Genomic DNA, 15,028 nt, shown 5'->3' on the forward strand with positions numbered 1-15,028 from the left:
TAGTCTCTATTTAAAATGAAACTAAAAATGTTGAGAATACTACAAGATAACATAGAACATTACACGTGTCGCCTGTTTCTTTGGATCCGATCACAATTGCTACCAAGTCACAATTGTCAATCAATTGCATCACAGATAACTAACATCAACAAACATCTATCAATAGTTAATAGGTAAAGCAATCACTCATATAGGGTATCTTATCTTCGTTGCACTGTTGACAGCTTTTTTTGCTTGGTTTTTTTTTTTGTTGGCTTGGTTTTTTTTTTTGTGTCGACAACAGTTAAATTTATTTATGCCTAATGTTTTGGTAGCCAACACGTCTACAACATCCCATATACACATCACGGCACCTCCCCTAACACCACAACCCCCACCCCCACCCCAGCTCTGCTGTCCACTCCTTGGCTCCCCCTTGCATTCCTCTTGACTTTTTCTGCCAACGCACACATACATAAATCATTGTGTCCGCGTGTCCGCATATGTAGTATGTGGGTACAACTTTTGCCCAGCTGCGCAGCTGTGGCCAAACTTTATAGAGCCCCCTAATCTGACTAAAGGAAGTAGACTCGTCGCAGGTTGTTTTTCTTCTTTTCTTTTTTTTTGTTCTTCAAATTCGAGCTTCATCACTTTTGCAGAACAGTTTCTCAACCATTGGCTTGAACTTTTTTAAGCTAGACCAATATTAATAAGTAAAAATGATACATAAAATTGAGTAAAAAATGGTATAAAGATCCCATTTGGGAAAAAGAGAGCAAACCCGAATTTTAAAGTGAGTTCCTTTTTGATCATCATTCCGGCTGCGTAGAGATTTAAAAAAAAGTGTTTGAAAAATTCTTCATACTTTCCTCACATGAACAAATTTAAGAAATGATTAGTATTCAAGTGGTAACAAATTCAGAACTGTTACAATTATAATAAACAAAATCTACTTTTCTCATTGGCTTTCAAAGTTATTAACAATGTTTTGCAATAATCAAAATTTAAAAGAATCTGGCTCAATTATAATTGTAGACTGATTTTGTTAAGAATTTGGCTCTATTAGAATTGTAGACTGTTTTTGGTACTTTATTGCAGTTCTTTATATCCAATAAGAGTTGTATGATTGGACTACTCGCCAAAGTTGCTAATAAAGTTGAGGTCCATGTTTCATCTCAGGTTTTCGTTTCCTCTCTTTCATTCCATAACATTTCTTACAGTACTTTATCACATATGTATACTTATCCTTCTTCTCTCCCCATGTAGCAATCTTTGCTGACTTATATGTAGCAGGCTCTCATATTATATCATCCATAAGTTGCATAATTATTTTATATTATCTTTCTTCACTCTTTCCCCAAGTTGCTAACTTTGTCGACTTCCATGTCCGATTACAGGTTCTCATTTCATATCCACACTAAGTTCTTAGTTAAATAAACTTATCCTTTTTCTCTCATTCATTTATTCGTAGGTCAAATGCTGATCAAATGGCTAATCTCAACGCTGCAGCAGAGCAGCTCACCGGGCATCGTTGGACAGGAATCTTTAAATGCAATGGCTCTGCAGTTTTGTCATAATCTCAAATATGTCGGCGTACTCAAGCAGATCTCCAACGAGCAGCAGCAGCATCAGCAGCAGCAGTTGGAATCGACATCCGGCTTTAGTGTAAGTTCAATGAACCTTCTGTCACGGGAAATTGGTCAACGGGCGGAAGTTGTCACGGCGCTAACGGAAATAGAGCGACAGTGCCACGCCCACTACCCCCATTCCCCCCTATTGCTGTAACTTAGTTTAGAGAGCAGGCGACTTGGCTTGCAGGTCATTAGCTATTGATAAGCTACGAATTGGACCTCAAGTTGTGTTTCTACTTCCTCCCTCCCTATCTACCTCCCGCCGTTCCTCCGTCCCGCTTGCGGCTACTCTCTCTGTGTGCATTTTGTGGGCATATTCTCTAACTTGGCCAACACGAAAATGAGCCGCAAAGTTATGCCGGAAATTAGCAATTCCATTGCCAGGCAAATCGCAATGCACTTTTATTTTATGCTGCCCTTGCTGCTGTTTCATGTCAGCTGCACCTAACTGCTAACAGCCACCCCCTCTTGCATCCTGCCTTGTCCTGCCGCATGCAGCTGGTGACGAGCCTGCAAGTGTCAGAACTTGTTAAAACTTTGCCATCAACTCGGCCCACTCACCCTATCTCTCTCTCTCTCTCTCTCAATCTCTCTCTCTCTCTTTCCCTGTCGAAGTTCACAGTTTATAGTTGGCCAACAGCACCCAATTTGCAGCCTTTTTTCTATGCTAAATTATGGAATCACCAAGCTGACACTGCAATACTCGGGAGTGCTTAGCTGACAGATATCCTGCAGACAGCAGGACTACTTTTATTTAATAGGAAATTGTTCTAAATGCTAAATTTGCTTTATTTATTTAGGGTGAATTCATTGAAAATATTACATGTTTTTTAAGAAAACTTGTGCAAATCTTTATAATAGGTAGAAAGAGCCATAAATTATCTATATATTCCTGATATTCCTGATTCAATAGCCGAATCAATTTAGCCATATCCGTTTGTCAGTCTGCAAACCGATTTATTTAAACTATAAACTTTAAATTTTGAACAATAGTTCTCGTATGGTAGATACACACATAAAGTTTCCATTATGTTATCGATAACTTATGTAGATGCAAATCTATAACCGATAACAACAAACTCTTCAATTTGAAAAATACCGTTTTCTGTGCAAAATTACAAATAATGAGAAATTTATAACGAAATCTCAAATATTAAAATGGTTATATAGAACCACAAATTATTCTTTATAATATCTAGTTGTACTTGGACAAAGTTATTATATTACAAACATGAATAATTAAAAAAATACTATATTCGAGGCATGAACTCAGAATTATAAATTAAAATTCCCACAATTTTAGTTTACCCCTTTAAAGCACTCTTCAAACGCTGAGTAACTTCTCTAAGGAAGTGGGCGAAGGGGTGTTTGGGGGTAATTGCAGCAGCAGCAGTTTGTTTGACTCTCCAACTCACTCTGGGTGCGGCTGACTAATGGACTATGTAATACGTTTGCTTTTTGGCCAACGTTGCTCCGTCCCTCCTCGTTGCCACACCGCCTCAGCTACTCCTGTGGCTCTGAAAGGCTATCTAAACAAAATCTCTTGACGCTTTGCTGCTTTAATTGCTGGTTAACCTAGGCACAATTGAGAAAATGCTCCCCACAACACCCTCTACTACATTCACGTGTTGGCTTTCTTTGGCTCTTACCTATAGTTAACGTTAAGTGTTATTGGCCTGAAGACATTACACAAGAGAATGAGACTGAGAGACTGAGACTGAGGCTGTGAGACTCAGATACTGTTAGTGTTGGCTTGCCACACACAAACACGCACACACACACAAGAACAACACTAACAAATAATCAAGCACTCGTCTTTTGGCCCAAATTAGTTTAGGCCAAAAGTTTTAGCCACAGCAGCTTAACATCAAATCCCTCTGAGCAAAAGTCCAAGTCCGCCAAAAACGAGCAGACAACAGCGTTAAGTGATTTTCTATGTGATGATACTTGAGCTCGACCAGATTATGATATCACAAAATTCTTACTACTTGCGCCCCAATGTGTCCTCCTGTGTCCTGCGTGTCCTGCGTGTCCGTTGTCAATGTGCGCGTCATCAAGTTTTTGGGCAACAGGCCAGAAAGATACTTGGCAAGCTTAAGCTTGATTCCCATACAACTTACCCCCCTAAACAGTCCAACCCCCAACCCCCAACCCCCTACTCCCTCATTTTTCGCCACTCTCGTTTTACTGTTGTTGCAGCTCATTGAAAGTTTTGTGCGTTTTTATTACTTTGCGGCAAGTTTAGCGTTTATTATTCTTTTGTGCTCGGCGCATCGCATCTCAAAATGAAAATCAAAGAAGGGACAACTTTTCTTAAACAGACCCCCTGCTCCTCAGTTGGGTTTTTTGGATTTTTAAGCGCAACGAAACGTAAATAGTTCAAATTACAGGGTATTAATGTGGACCTGATTTTAGATAAGAAAAACCAATTTAGTGCAACAATAAAATGAGAGATTTGGTGCGGAATGCAAACAGATTTTTAGATGATTAAAGCAGTATTCTAACTGTCAATGAAGATTTAAAAAAGAATAGCAAGAAATATACATATGCATGTATAAATATTAACTATATTAAATATTTAATATATATAACACACTCAAAACGAACACAATCAGAATATATTTTGATACTTGAGCCTGAATCAAAAAAGTTGGCTTGTAATAGTACCAATATCAAATATCATTCAATCTCAAAAGTAGATAATGATTAGTCTTAATATGGATTTTAGTATAATTACTCAACTACTCAAGTCAAAAGTAGTCAAAAGTATTTAGGTAAGCATTTTCAAAACTAATCAGCAGTAACTCAATTGTTCTTTTAGTAACTTCTTAAATCAACGTCACGAAATGCAATTAAATATTCAAATTCAATTATGTGAAGCCGTTTCACACATAGTCACACACGCACACACACACAGACACACACCCACACACTCATACCCCCCACAAGCCGCTAATCACATCATGCTGATGAGTTGTGGCATCATCCATTGGTATGACGAATGTAAATCAAGTGCAGCAGCTGCCACACTCAGCTGCTGGGAAAGCAGTGTCTCTGTGAGAGTGTGTCTCTGTGTATCTCTGTGTGTCTCTGTGTGGGTGTCTGTGTGTGTGTCTGTATGTAAGTGGGCGTGGTCACGTTTATTGCACTTAATGCCATTTACTCAAGTGTTGGCACTTTGGCGGTGCCAACAATTTGCATGCCGTCGCATTGCGTGCAACCCAAAAGAGCCATTTTCGCCGCCCTCAAATCACGCGCAACCCTTCCACCTCAAGCATCCTAATCTCAAGATAACCCAACCCAACCCAAATGAATCTCTCGCATGACAACGCCAAAATAGGTAAGCAGCAAAAAGTGCAACAATAAATCCAGAAACGCATAAAAACCAGAGTGAGGCAATGTCGAACTTGAAATGCCCTAAAAAATAGCTGGGATAATATTTGTACTAGTGCAAAAACTATACAAATAAAAGATGTTCTCTAAAAATACAAATTCTTTAATTAATGAATAAATATGAACAGTCAACATATTTAAAAAAACTAAAATTTCTAGAATTATTTACAACTAGAAATGAAAAATTGCAAATATTTAAAACTTAGAATGTTAAAAATAAAACAAATCAAAGATTTAACATATCTTAAACATTAATGGGAATAAATTAAATTAAATACTAATAAAAAATACAAATATTTTTCTGCGTAAAAGCCAAGTTAAGAAACTCATTTGTCAGCTAGACAAATATTGGCCAGCAACAACTTTTGAATATCAAAAAGTCAAATCCAACTGGATTTCATAGTTATGCTGGCACAATTTTCCGAAAGGCATTAAAAACTGACTTTGCATTCCCCAAATGGGAAATTTGCCAAAGGGAAACACTTGCAACAGTAACAGTGGCAACAATGACGTGTGCACAATTTGAAGAGCTGAGCTTTCAAAGTTCAGAGTGTAGTTAACGCCTGGGGATAACAGGAGCAAGAGAAGGGTTGGAGAGGAGAGGGGAGTGGGTAGGGATAGATGATGATGGGGTTAGAGAGCGGATGGCTTTTAAGTTTTTGTCGCTTGCCTCACACACACAACACACACACACACACTTGAGCCCGGGCTCAAAGGGTTTGCTGCACTCCAGCTGCAATTAGAAGTCAATGGGCTAATCTCCAAGCTTAACTCTCTATTTTTATACCCCATTCTTTTTGCTACAGCCCTATGAGATGTACCAGTGGACGCACACGGAGCAGCCAACCACATCGCTGCCCCTCACACCCGGCAAACTGGATAAGGTTGCCGCCTGGCCATTCTCCAGCACACCAGCGGCGGCTGCAGCAGCGGCAGCTGCCTCACAGAAACCCTTGGAAGGCGCCGGCTCCACGCTGACCGACAGCCAGAAGACACTGCAACACATACTGCGCAAGCGTCTGCTCAATTGTGCCACTCTGGCCGAAGTCCATGCTGTTGTCAATGAGCTGCTGAGCAGCGTGGATGAGCCACCGAGGCGTCCCTCGAAGCGCTGCATCAATTTCACGGAGCTCCTCAACGCCAGCGAGGCAACCATTTACGAGTACAATAAACCGCAGGAGAGCAAATGCTTTGCGGATGCCGCCAGTCAAACCAATGACGAACTGTGTCTCGGCTCCTGCAAGTGTGCCGCTGCCCAAGAGCAACAAAATGGTGCAACTGCTGCTCCAGCAATTGCAGCAGCAGCAGCACCACCGCCGCCGCCACCACCTCCCCCACCGCCACCGCCTGTGCCCGGCCAAGCAGCCGCCGGTGCGCCACCGCCACCGCCACCACCACCACCTGGTATTGGTGGACCACCCCCGCCGCCGCCACCAGCACCGCCTGCCCTTCCCAATGCTGGCAATATGCCACCGCCGCCACCCCCGCTGAGCACCTCCAAGTCGGGCACAGCGATCTCGCCCGCACCACTGCCAGATCCCGCTGAGGGCAACTGGTTCCTTCGCACAAGCGGTAAGTGAAATCGAAAAGCTACTGGGAATATCCGATATATCTCCTTTCATTCTATTTATCTGCAGTACAACGTAAGAGTGCCGTTAATCCGCCAAAGCCGATGCGTCCGCTTTATTGGACACGGATTGTGACGTGTGCGCCGCCCGTGCCGCGTCCACCTTCGGTGGCCAACTCAACGGATAGCACAGATAATAACACCAGCTCGCCGGAAGAGCTGCCCACAGCTGCTGTTCCCTCAACGTCGCCAGTTCCTGCCGCCGCAGCGGTACCCGCACCAGCTCCACCCACTAAAGAGATGTGGACTGAGATTGATGAGACGCCACTGGACAATATCGATGAATTTACCGAGCTCTTCTCGCGCCAGGCAATCGCACCAGTTAGCAAGCCAAAGGAGCTCAAACTGAAACGTGAGAAATCCATCAAGGTGCTGGATCCGAAACGTTCGAGGAATGTGGGCATCTTCTCCAGAAGTCTGCATATGCCGTCCAGTGAGATTGAGCATGCGATTTACAATGTGGACACCTCAGTGATTAGCCTCGAAACGCTGCAGCAGATTAGTCATATGCGTGCAACGGATGAAGAGTTGCAGCGTATCAAGGAGGCGGATGGCGGTGATATTCCACTCGATCATCCGGAGCAATTTCTGCGCGACATCTCCCTCATCTCCATGGCCAGTGAGCGCATCTCGTGCATAGTCTTCCAAGCCGAATTCGAGGAATCTGTGACGCTACTCCTGCGCAAGCTGGAGATTGTTTCCCAGCTCTCGCAGCAGCTGATGGAGAGCGAGGATCTGAAGCTTGTCTTCTCCATCATACTGACGCTGGGCAATTACATGAACGGTGGCAATCGACAGCGTGGTCAGGCAGATGGCTTCAATCTCGATATACTTGGCAAACTGAAGGATGTCAAGTCGAAGGAGTCGCACACAACACTGCTCCACTTCATTGTGCGCACCTACATAGCACAACGACGCAAGGAGCGAACGCTGCAGGAGATGACGCTGCCCATTCCCGAACCCTCGGATGTAGAACGTGCCGCCCAGCTGGACTTTGACGAGGTGCAGCAACAGATCAAGGAACTCAACAAGAAGCTCATGGGTAAGTTTGCAACTATAGAAATAAATCTCTACAGCGACTCATATCCCTTCTTCATTGCACAGCTTGTAAGCAGACTACGGCCCTGGTGCTGAGTGCATCCAGTAATAATACCGAACCCTTCAAGTCGAAAATGGAAGAGTTTACGGCGAGTGCTGAGAAATCGGTTGCCAAATTGAATCAGCTTATCGATGAGTGCCGTGATCTCTTCCTGGAAACTATGCGCTTCTATCACTTCTCGCCCAAGGGCTGTACTCTGACATTGGCTCAGTGTATGCCCGATCAGTTCTTTGGTTATTGGACTAATTTCACCAACGATTTTAAGGACATTTGGAAGAAGGAACTAACAAACCTGAGAAATGAAATGTAAGCATAACTCAAATAAGCAAAATTTACTGCAGCCATCTAACGATTTTTATTTGTTTTTCTCTCTGACAGCATCAAGAAACCGAAACAGGTGCCTGTGGAAAATCGTCGCGATATCTCCGTTAAAGAGCGGATTTCATGCAAAGCACGCGTGCGACGCAGCAAAAACTAGTTGTTAGTTCAAAATTAGCAGTACTTTTATGTAAGCTTAATAATAATAATAATAATAAAAGGAGAAAAACGCCTCGCACACCATGCGAAATTACTCAAAACATTCGAATTTCAAAAAAATACTATATTTAAAAAAGCGCTAAAATAAATATATATCAACACTTTGCAACACTGAAAGTTTGTGTATTAAATTATCGACCGACCACCGCTGTTATCGCCTTACCATTTTGAGGAAACCGAAATCTGGCTGCAAAACTGGCGTCCCGCAACAAAACAAACAATATAAACAGAATAACAACATGTCGCATCCGAATACAACGCGACGCAAACATGTGCTCAAGGAGATGATGGAGGACGACTACTCGCTGCCCACGGACCAGCAGCAGATCGTGCGTGTGGTCAGCAGTCGCGGCAATAATCTACACGAGGTTGAAGCGCCCACAACGGACGCAGATAACTTTCTAGGTGAGCACATTTGTCTGGTGAAATAGGCGTTAATCGATAAATTGATTGCATTGTTTTGTTTTGATTTTGATTTCGCAGTTTCCATGCCCAACAAATTTCGCAAGAATGTGTGGGTCAAGCGAGGCGATTACTTGCTCGTCGAGCCCATCGAGGAGGGCGACAAAGTCAAAGCGGAAATCAGTAAAATTCTAACGCCCGAGCATGTCAAAGAGTACACAAAGTCAGGCATTTGGCCGGAACGTTTTGCCAAGAAGGCGACGCAGGCGCCGCAAAGAACCGATTCCAACTCGGACTCCGATGAACCGCTCTCCCCAAACACAAATCGACCGGTGAGCCTAGAAAATGATGATGAAGATGAAACGGATGAGAGCAGCAGTGAAGAAGACTGAAGACTGAGGAAGAATTGCGATGCATTCGTTTTTTTTTTGTGCATTACAAAAGTGTTTAGCTATGTATATTTTTTAACCAATTAGTTTCTTCTCTGTTAACAACAAAATTGTGTCTTTACTACTACATACATAAAACCCAAAATGAAAACAACAAAAAATACATCAATTGTTTTGCGGCGTTTTCTTTGTTGTAACCAAAAATTAAAATTGCTTGCAGAAAGCTTAAAAAGCCTACGAATTAAAAAGCGCGCTGAGATCTATTTTTTTTTTATGTTATTGTGGAAAGCTTTTTGTCGTGGGGCTAATAAATTCTACTCCTGTGCATCACAGATCTCAATATTTTCCTTATGCTCCTCCTGCGCAGTCGCAGACGCCGTCGCCTCAGTCGCCTCCTCCTCGTGCAGTGCATCATGCTTGGATTCCAGCGCCAGTGTTGATGGTCTTAGTTTCGTAAACGGAAAATTGCTCAAATCCTCAAATTGTGGCGTATGAACAGCAATCAGATCCGTTTGCGTGGAGCTTGTGTCCCTTGGCTCAAAATTGTTATAGTCCGTATCCTCACCGTCCGAGGAATTGATGTGCTTGCGCAGCGCATCCTGCGGCAAATTGCAGACCATGGTCAGACAATTGACAATGGTGCCAATGGAGCTCTGCAGCTGTTGCACCTGATCCGTGAGCAGAGTGCAACGCTTGGCCAAATCATTGACAACCGCAGCCGAATTGTGATCCAAACAAACTTGAGATTGTTGTTGTCCTGGATTGCTGCTGCTGGTGGTGCTGCCACCAGCATCCTCAGTATTGTTCTCAGCCTGTTCAGCTTTGGGTTCGACCTGCATGGTGGACACCTTTTTCCACAGCGCATTGATGGCCTGCATCTGCAGCTGTTGAATCTTGCGCTCGTTCTGCAACTGCGCCTTCGTCAGCAGCATGTCCTTATTGAGTTTGCTGTGGAACATGAAGATATAGATATGGATATAGATATATAGAATCTTTGGCTGCACTTACTCGATGTACTCGTGTGTGCGCTGTTTGTGCAGCTTCTCGGCAATGTCTTTGGTTTTCTTGCGCGTATGATAGCCACGCCACATTTTCTGTATGGTCACCGCCGAGGATTCAGTCACATGCTCTATCAGACGATCCGTACAATTGAGATTGTTGTTGTCCAGCTGCTGCTGTCGCTGTGCTGCCATTTTCCGTATGGTCTTTAGTTTCTCAATGTTGATCTGTTCGCCATCGTCATCGGTGCTGAAGCCACCAGCATCGGTTGTTGTCGCTGTGGCAGTTGCAGTTGCAGTCATCTGTTGTTGCTGTTGCTGCTGCTGATTTTGCGGGCGATCTGTTTTGCGTGGACTGCTTGTGGGACTCTGAATGCGTCGCATTTGTGGACTGCGCACACGCGGCAAATTCAGTTTGTTGTCTGGCAATGTGCAATATTTTAGAGTTTAAATATGTACAATTATTTCACTTGGCCTACCTTTGTTCTTTGTGACTTTGGTTTTGTGCAGCTGCGACGAGCTGAGCGCTGTGACGGTGACACGCTGGGCAACGGCGGCGGGACAAACATCGGGACTCATCAGCGTCTCCGGCACTGGCACCATTTTAGAGGCAGCAGCCAAGGGGCCCCCAGCAGGAGTCTGGCCAATGTACTGTTGCTCTAAATAAATAAATATAAATATTAACACAAATATATAAATATAAATATAGATTTTAAATGACGAACCGTTGTAGGGATTTGGCGTTATGTTGCGAGGCGTTGATTCAGTTGAATTATAGGTTTTGGTGGTCACGCTGCTGGACATGCCGGACAGACTGGCCAGCGAGAAGTTATCGCCATCATTCCGAATATTCTCAATCAGAGATGTGCTCATTTGCAGCGCATGATTCGAGATGCCATTGTCGCTGCTGATGCTATTGTTGCAGCTATTCCCATGATAGCTATTCGCCATGGACTCGGGTGAGCCCTGACGACCACTCAGTCGCGAAACTACAAAGATTACAATTAGTAATTATATTTTATAGAAGAGCAGCTCTGCAGATCTCACAGCGTGGTGATTGAATGCGACTCGTTGGCTTCTTGCGATGCGAGGATGGCGATGTGTTTGCCGAGCTATTTGCATTGTCCAGGATCTCCTCCTGCAGCTGTCGCTGATGATGCTGCGCCTTGCTCAAGATTAGCCTCAACTTGCGATCATTTTCATTCTCCAGCGCTTTGCCCACCAGCGGGCACACCGAACTCAAATATTTGGCCAGTGGCGCCTGTTCCCCGACGCGAAATTGGCGACCACGGCCCTGACTATAAAGCCACTCGGCCTTGAGGCTCTCAATGGGATCGACAACGTAGCCATCGATAAACTTCAGACTCATGCACCAGTTGAGCACAAAGGGACGATAATCAAAGCCACTAAATTATAAAAAGAGAGGAATGAGTCAGAAGTGTTCTAGTCTATCACAACTGATCCCAGACAGCGGGAGCTAAACTTACTCCGTGCTATTTGGTCCCAGTGTCATGGTCACACACGGATTCTCCGTTATGGAGATGCTCAGCAGATTGCTCAAATGCGACAGCGTGCAAATCTCATTCAAATCACTGATGCTATTCTTGGCCAGCGCTAGCGTCTCCAGCGAGACGGGCAAATATTTGTCACACTGGCGCAGATGCGTCAAACGATTGCCCTGCAAATTAAGTTCGCGCAGTGAACGCAAATAGGACACATCCGAGATGCTGCCAATGCTATTGTCCGCCAGATTCAGTGACTCCAGATTCACATTCGTATTCAAATGCTCGATGGTCTTAATGTTATTGCCCTCCAAATTCAGCAGACGCAAATGGACGCACTCCTTCAGACCCTCAATGGAAAGTATGCCATTGAAGGAGAGATTCAGCTCACGTAAACAGTGCAGTCGACAGACGCCATACATCCGAAGCAGCTGGTTTTTGCTCAGCGACAGCTGGAAAGGATTTACATAAAAATATTAATTACACTCGAAGTTGGGTATATATAAATATAACTATTAATATATATATGGCATAGGCACCGTTTCGATCTTGAGATACGAGTCAATGTTGTCGATCTTCTGCAGTTCGTTCTCGTCGAGGATTAGCTTGCGTATATTCTGGGCATCGTCCTGTTTTGGCACCTTCTTCAGCTGCTGCTTGGACAAGTTGAGCGTCTGCTTTTCGCTGCAGCTTTCGTCGTCGCCTGTCGCAGACAAAAGGAGAGCGCCAGAAGCAAAAGTGTGAGTGAGAGAGAGAGAAAGAAAAACACTGATGAAGTCATCGTGGCAGGTGTTGGGGGTGGTTCTGGGCGGACGCTTGAACTCGCAACCCCTCCTCAAAGTAGGCTCCACATTGCAATGCATGCCACAGACGCCAACAGCAGCAAAATAATAAACAATGCTGTGTTTTGCACACATTGTTTAAGCTGCTGTTGTAGTAGTTTTCTTTTTTTGTAAGCTTACCGCTCATTTTTGTTAGCCGATAAATTCCTTTAGTTGTTGTTAACAAATTTGGCTTGCGTTAGGCCAATTTGGCAGCATTCACTGGCGTCCAATAACGAAAAATCAATGTTTGGGAATGTGAGACCCCCACCATTTGAAACCAGGGCTACAAGCGACTTGCAGCTTTTACATTAACATTTGCACTGTTAACTGTTAGCAGCAAGCCACAAATTTTCCAATTTTAATAATATTCATATTATTACATTAAGCAATAATTTGGTTTAGGCTGTAGCTTAAATATTAATACCTAAATAAGAACTAAATGTGGTTTAATAGCTGTAGTTCGCGATATCGATGCCATAAAATATCGATGCTTTTCTGGGCATTTTCACGCTGAACGTAGCTGGTCACACTGCGGGTCATATGTTATCCTTTCACTTGTTTTTGAAAATTCGCTCTCAATTTTATATTGTGTTTATTATGACTTAAAAGTATAATTCAATCAACTAAACTATTATGACGATTTTTATTATAAATGCAGCAGTTATTTTAGCGACTATTTCGCATTCCGCTGCACATTGAAAGATTCGTATATTTCGTCGACGAGTTCCGAGGCCCTTTCCATATCATTTAAGATCTCAATTTTCTCTTGCAGATTGTTGTAATATAAGCGTTGAACGCGTCGCATAATTGGCGCCATCACCTTGAGGCTAATCACATCCTTGGCAGTGACCAACGCATTGTTCACATCTAAATTATCCATCGCTTTCTGCGACGGCATTTTCTGTGGATTTGAACCCATAACGAGACGCTCTGTGCTTTTGGCAATTTTCGATATAGATTGGGTGAGTTCGTGCTGCATCTGTATCTGCGAGCGCACAACGGCACGCAAGTCGGTGCCGCTCTTGCCCGCTATCACCATTCGCATCGAATTTGCGATGTTCACCGATTCACTGTCCTCCGCCAGGAGTGCATCGAGTCGAGCATTAATCTGATTGCAATGTTCGCTGGTCGTTTCCAGCGGGGAAGCGGATCGCTTACGCATTCCCTCGTACACCTCGGATAGCATCGTCTTGCTGGAGTCCTTGCCATAATTGGGATTTATATACCGCACACAATCGCCGCTGGCGTCCAGTTCGGGTTTAGCAAATTTTGATTCAATCAAACAATCCTCACTTGGCAAACCTGATACGCAATCCACATTAAAAGTAGATTTGAACTGCCCTCGATTTGGTTGCACAGGCTGAGCAGGCCGGGATACCATATAAGTTTTTGTTATTGGTGGTTTTTGCTGTTGCTGCTTTGGCAATCGCATTTTATGCAACGACTCCGGCTGAGTGCGCAGCATGCAAGTCTGTGTGGATTTCTGCATCACTTCCTTGGATCCCTCCAGACGATGCACCTTGTTGCGATGCACAGACAACTTTGGCGCATGCTTTTGATTCACTTGCGTATTTACCTGCGATTGCTCTGCATAATGCTCCTCATGCTGTATTTGAATTTGGGAATTGGTTTTAGTTTTAAGATTTAGTCAATTGACACATTTTCAACTACCTTTTGGGAGCTGCGCGTATTGTTATTATTGTTATTGTTATTGTTATTGTATTGTTTTTCCCCGTGCATTACACATTTGCAGTAAGCATCCATTGCAAAAGGAATCCCTCAATAAAAGAGGAATTCGAACTAGTTTATTTTAAGTTTCAAATGAATTTGAGTTGTATTTAAATCGGGTATGTTTTATGTATGTAGTTATATAAATTTGACAATTATTGAATTGTTTGTGATTACTTTGACAAATTTGAAAAAAACAGTTACTACTTGAGATAATTTCGAGCTGAATTTTATTTATATTTTTTTTTTGGGTAAATAGCGATTTTTAAAATATATTTTTATTTATTTTATGTCTAAAATATTAAAAGCAATGTTCTTTGATTTAATATAGAGATGAATCCATGATTCCGTATGACAATCAGTATTTATCTTAGACTTAATACAGTTTCTCATATTTTTTATCTTTTTAAATATTTTTAAATATTAATTAGCCTTATCATTAATAACTAAAAATAGTCAGTCTGCTTAGTTCCGGAATCAGTTAAAGTTCTGCAAAGGATTTGCAGCTGTTACTCTCTCACTCTCTCTCTCTTCCACGTTCTCTTCACGCTCTCTCTCTCTCTCTCTCTCGCTCTCTCTTGATGGCCTCAGCAGCTGGGCTCGCGACAGCTTTTGGGCTCTCAGTCTTTTGCTGGCTTTCAACGTTGTCGGTTGTCGTTTATTTTTTAACGTCCGAACGTGTCTCGATTTTAGGCTATTCCGCTGCCCGTGTCCCGAAAGTGTTGCCACTGCTCCTCTACTATTATAACTGTTCTTATTGTTGCTGTTGTTGTTGTTGCTAGTGCTGTTGTTGTTGTTGTCGTAGTTGCTGCTGCTGCTGCTGCTACTTTGTGTTGCACGTCGCTAACGTCGCTCTGCCTATTCTCCCCGCTCTCTCCTCAAGCACACACCAACACACATCACACACACAAACACACAC

The 15,028-nt window shown here is 43.2% G+C and overlaps 4 protein-coding genes across 6 annotated transcripts in view; 2 read left to right on the top strand and 2 right to left on the bottom strand.

Annotated features, from left to right (window-relative positions):
* Positions 1-8,307, top strand: part of LOC6562776 (protein cappuccino) — a 40,230-nt gene extending 31,923 nt beyond the window's left edge. For all 3 annotated transcript variants that reach the window (XM_032736733.1, XM_032736734.1, XM_032736735.1), the window contains 5 exons: positions 1,451-1,644; positions 5,810-6,575; positions 6,641-7,672; positions 7,735-8,035; positions 8,108-8,307. In XM_032736733.1, the coding sequence (XP_032592624.1) occupies positions 1,451-1,644; positions 5,810-6,575; positions 6,641-7,672; positions 7,735-8,035; positions 8,108-8,207 (2,393 nt within the window). In that variant the 3' untranslated portion in view covers positions 8,208-8,307. The remainder of the gene's footprint in view (positions 1-1,450; positions 1,645-5,809; positions 6,576-6,640; positions 7,673-7,734; positions 8,036-8,107) is intronic.
* Positions 8,308-8,431: 124 nt separating this feature from the next.
* On the top strand, positions 8,432-9,221 carry LOC6561478 (probable RNA-binding protein EIF1AD). Its single transcript, XM_001989048.2, has 2 exons — positions 8,432-8,671; positions 8,750-9,221. Exons 1-2 carry the CDS (start codon positions 8,506-8,508, stop codon positions 9,058-9,060), a joined length of 477 nt encoding a protein of 158 aa, XP_001989084.1. The 5' UTR covers positions 8,432-8,505; the 3' UTR covers positions 9,061-9,221.
* LOC6561477 (centrosomal protein of 97 kDa) lies at positions 9,212-12,634 on the bottom strand. The gene is made up of 8 exons (XM_001989047.3): positions 12,520-12,634; positions 12,097-12,260; positions 11,543-12,009; positions 11,103-11,461; positions 10,781-11,044; positions 10,535-10,714; positions 10,066-10,477; positions 9,212-10,005 (listed from the first exon to the last, which is right to left on the bottom strand). Exons 1-8 carry the CDS (start codon positions 12,524-12,526, stop codon positions 9,372-9,374), a joined length of 2,487 nt encoding a protein of 828 aa, XP_001989083.1. The 5' UTR covers positions 12,527-12,634; the 3' UTR covers positions 9,212-9,371.
* Positions 12,635-12,954: 320 nt separating this feature from the next.
* Positions 12,955-14,205, bottom strand: LOC6561476. Its single transcript, XM_001989046.3, has 2 exons — positions 14,053-14,205; positions 12,955-13,987 (listed from the first exon to the last, which is right to left on the bottom strand). The coding sequence occupies exons 1-2, from the start codon at positions 14,143-14,145 to the stop codon at positions 13,055-13,057; spliced, it is 1,026 nt and encodes a 341-aa protein (XP_001989082.2). The 5' UTR covers positions 14,146-14,205; the 3' UTR covers positions 12,955-13,054.
* Positions 14,206-15,028: the final 823 nt, after the last annotated feature.

This window comes from Drosophila grimshawi, unplaced genomic scaffold (genome assembly GCF_018153295.1).
Source record: "Drosophila grimshawi isolate 15287-2541.00 unplaced genomic scaffold, ASM1815329v1 contig_1377, whole genome shotgun sequence".
NCBI classification, from domain to species: Eukaryota; Metazoa; Arthropoda; class Insecta; order Diptera; family Drosophilidae; genus Drosophila; species Drosophila grimshawi.